Source organism: Rutidosis leptorrhynchoides, chromosome 6, assembly GCF_046630445.1.
Source record: "Rutidosis leptorrhynchoides isolate AG116_Rl617_1_P2 chromosome 6, CSIRO_AGI_Rlap_v1, whole genome shotgun sequence".
NCBI lineage: Eukaryota > Viridiplantae > Streptophyta > Magnoliopsida > Asterales > Asteraceae > Rutidosis > Rutidosis leptorrhynchoides.
Window position 1 is genome coordinate 53,838,577 of NC_092338.1, and position 3,723 is coordinate 53,842,299.

At 39.3% G+C, this 3,723-nt stretch overlaps 1 protein-coding gene across 1 annotated transcript; it reads right to left on the bottom strand.

Annotated features, from left to right (window-relative positions):
- Window positions 1-206: 206 nt before the first annotated feature.
- Window positions 207-3,425, bottom strand: LOC139853643 (uncharacterized). The gene is made up of 6 exons (XM_071843021.1): window positions 3,354-3,425; window positions 3,025-3,288; window positions 2,387-2,601; window positions 1,567-1,744; window positions 771-1,181; window positions 207-590 (listed from the first exon to the last, which is right to left on the bottom strand). The coding sequence occupies exons 1-6, from the start codon at window positions 3,423-3,425 to the stop codon at window positions 207-209; spliced, it is 1,524 nt and encodes a 507-aa protein (XP_071699122.1).
- Between the last annotated feature and the right edge of the window lie 298 nt (window positions 3,426-3,723).

Here is a 3,723-nt window from a genome sequence, read left to right on the forward strand (position 1 = left end):
TCCAAGTAAGGCATCAAATCACCCACGTTAAAAGTGCTAGACACAGTAGTATCACCAGGTAGCTCGACTTTGTAAGCATTATCACCAACTTTTTCCAACACTTTAAATGGACCCTCAGCTCTTGGCATCAGCTTGTTCTTCCTTTTTACTGGGAACCTTTCCTTCCTTAAATGAATCCAAACAAGATCACCAGGAATGAAAGTGGGCTACTTTCTATGTTGGTTAGCTTTAGCCTTGTATTGCTGGTTGGTCTTCTCAATTTTGGCCCTCACTTGTTCATACAGCTTCTTCAGTTCGTTGGCCTTTGCTACTGCCTCAACACTTGCCTTAGGCTCAATTGCAAAAGGAATCAGATCAATGGGTGTGAGTGGATTTGCACCATAGCAGATTTCAAATGGTGATTTTCCAGTGGAGTAATTAGGTGCTCTGTTGAAAGCAAATTCAGCATGTGCAAGCTTCAAGTCCCACTCCTTCAAACTTTTCTTCACAAGTGTTCTTAGCAGCATTCCCACAGTTCTATTAATAACTTCAGTTTGACCATCAGTTTGGGGATGGTGAGAAGTGCTGAACAAAAGCTTAGTACCAAGTAGCTTCCATAATGTCTTCCAAAAATAACTTAAGAACTTTGTATCTCGGTCAGACACAATGGTTTTGGGAACCCCATGAAGACGAACAATCTCTTTGAAGAATAAAGTAGCAATAATAGTAGCATCATTGGTTTTGTTGCAGGCTATGAAACGAGCCATCTTTGAAAATCTGTCAACAACAACCATAATTGAATATTTGCCTCGCTGAGTCCTTGGCAATGCAACAATGAAATCCATGCTCAAATCTTCACATGGCTGGTTGGGGACAGGAAGAGGAGTGTATAAACCCTTGTGAAAAGTTGACTTAGCTTGACAGCATGTAGCACAACGATTAATCACAGCTTTGACATCTTTATCCATACATGGCCAGTAGAAGTGTTCACTTAGGATATCCAATGTCTTGTTAATCTCAAAATGACCAGCTAAACCACCTCCATGTGCTTCTCTAATCAGCAACTCCCTGATCGAACCTTTTGGAACGCACAACCTGCTGCCCTTGAATAGAAAACCATCTTGCTCAACATAATCTCTTTTGAACTCAGCAGGAGAACAGTTCAAAATAGGAGCAAAGTCTGGATCAGCTTCATACAACTCCTTAACAAATGAGAATCCAAGAACTTTAGCTTATAGAATTGACAACAAAAAATATCTTCTTTAAAGAGCATCAGCAACAACATTAGAAGTACCGGTCTTGTGTTTAGACACAAAGGAGTACATCTGCAAGAATTCAACCCATTTTGTATGCCTTGGATTTATTTTGTGCTGCCCATTAATGTATTTCAATGCTTCATGATCAGAAAAGAGAACAAACTGCCTTGGCTTCAAATAATGTGACCAATGATCAACAGCTTGAATGATGGCATAAAACTCTTTATCATAAGTGCTATAATTCAGCTTTGACCCATTTAGCTTTTCACTAAAAATAAGCTACTGGTATTTTTGCTTGCACTAGCACAGCTCCAATGCCAACACCACTTACATCACATTCAAGTTCAAACAGCATATCAAAATTAGGCAAAGCAAGTATAGATGTTGAACTTAGCTTCTCTTTCAATGATTCAAATGCTGATTGTGCAGAACTGGACCATTCAAATACCCGTTTCTTCAAACAATCAGTAATTGGAGTAACAATTGTGGAGAAGTCTTTGATAAATCTTCTATAAAATGAAGCTAAACCATGAAAACTTCTGACTTCAGTGATGGAAGAAGGACTAGGCCATGATCTGATGGCTTCCACTTTAGATGGATCCATTGAAATGCCTTCTTCAGAAACCACATACCCAAGAAACACTACTTTGCTGACAAAGAAATCACACTTCTCCAGCTTTGCATATAATTGATACTGCCTCAACAGCTCAAATACTTTCCTCAAATGATCCAAGTGTTCTTCTTTAGTTTTTGAGTACACTAGAATGTCATCAAAGTAAACAATCACAAACTGACCAATAAGTGGCCTGAGCACTTCATTCATAAGTCTCATGAATGTGATGGGTGCATTAGATAACCCAAAAGGCATGACCAGCCACTCGAATAATCCACCTTTGATCTTGAAAGCTGTCTTCCATTCATCTCCTTCTTTCATTCGAATCTGATGATACCCACTTCTAAGATCAACTCTGAAAAACACACAAGAACCATGCAGCTCATCTAGCATATCATCTAATCTAGATATGAAATACCTATATTTGATGGTGATGTTGTTAATAGCTCTGCTGTCTACACACATTCTCATAGAACCATCTTTCTTTGGAACCAGCAAAGCTGGTACTGAACAAGGACTCATGATGGTTCTAACATACCTCTTTGCAACCAGCTCATTAACTTGTTTTTCTAATTCTTTTGCTTCATGAGGAGAACATCGATAAGCTTCTTTGTTAGGAAGAACAGATCCAGGTACAAGATCAATTTGATGTTCAATACCCCTGATTGGTGGTAAACCAGTAGGTAACTCAGTAGGAAACACATCAGCAAATTCGGATAACAATGGCTTTACCCTAGTTGGTTTTTCATCATGCTGGTTCAACTCATCACTTTCAACCATCAGCAATAAATAAGCACCAGTACCACCCTTTAACTCAGTATCAACTTCAGCTTGAGTCATAAACAAATTTTTATCATTCTTAGCAGTAGGATCAACTCTAGGTATTTCACTAGGCTTTAAAGAAGTGAGGGTGATCTTTTTGCCATTCACATGCAGCGAGTAAGTATTTTGGTGTCCATTATGATAGACATACTTATCGAATAACCAAGGTCTACCAAGCAGCAAATGACAAGCATCCATAGGAATAACATCACAAGTGATCTCATTTTGATAAATAGTACCAATAGAAAATGGAACAGTAACTTGGCGAGTAACCTTTACCTCACTGCCTTGGTTAAGCCATTGAAGTTTGTATGGATGAGGATGCTTCTTTGTAACCGGCTCAAGCTTTTCCACCATGTGAGCAGATGCTGCGTTTGCACAGCTGCCTCCATCAACAATCAGGTTGCACACTTTGCCCTTGACTGTGCACCTTGAATGAAAGATGTTTTCACGCTGGCTCTTATCTTCAATAGTCTCAGCTGAGTGCATTACTCTTCGAACCACTAAAAACTCTCCAATATCAGCAGCAACAAACTCTTCACTATCAGACTCATCATATGCTGGTTCAGTTTCAAAACGCCCTTCTAAATCTTCAATCTCCTTTAGTGTAAGAGCACGCTGGTTAGGACATTGAGCTTGAAAATGCCTAAATCCATGGCACTCTCTTTAGGACCAGCTACAACCTGCTCTTTGCCTTTAGATACTTTGGATGCTACCTCGTTATGCCTAGGCATCATAGATGACTGACCCTTCATAGGCAGCACAGCTGGCTTGGAATAAGACTTAAAATTAATTTTCTTCTTTGCTTGTTTCTCTACTTGAATAGCCAGCTTGCAAGCACTCTCAAAAGTCCATAGAGGCTGCATTTCAACTTGATCAGTAATAGAAGCATTTAAGCCTCCAACAAATCTTGCTATAGTGTGATCTTCAGCTTCTTTAACATTTGTACGAATCTTGAGCTGCTCAAACTCTCTAATGTAATCAACAACATTCACGCTGCCTTGCTTGAGTGTATTCATCTGGATATACAGCTCTTACTTGTAAGTTTGAGGA

Excerpts from the sequence above, each read along its gene's own strand:
- LOC139853643 (XM_071843021.1), bottom strand. The coding sequence starts at position 3,425 with ATGAAGGGTCAGTCATCTATGATGCCTAGGCATAACGAGGTAGCATCC. Across the intron at positions 3,289-3,353 it reads TATCTAAAGGCAAAGAGCAG|CGTGCTCTTACACTAAAGGA; the intron begins GTTGTAGCTGGT and ends TGTCCTAACCAG. Across the intron at positions 2,602-3,024 it reads ACGCAGCATCTGCTCACATG|CATGATGAAAAACCAACTAG; the intron begins GTGGAAAAGCTT and ends GAGTTGAACCAG.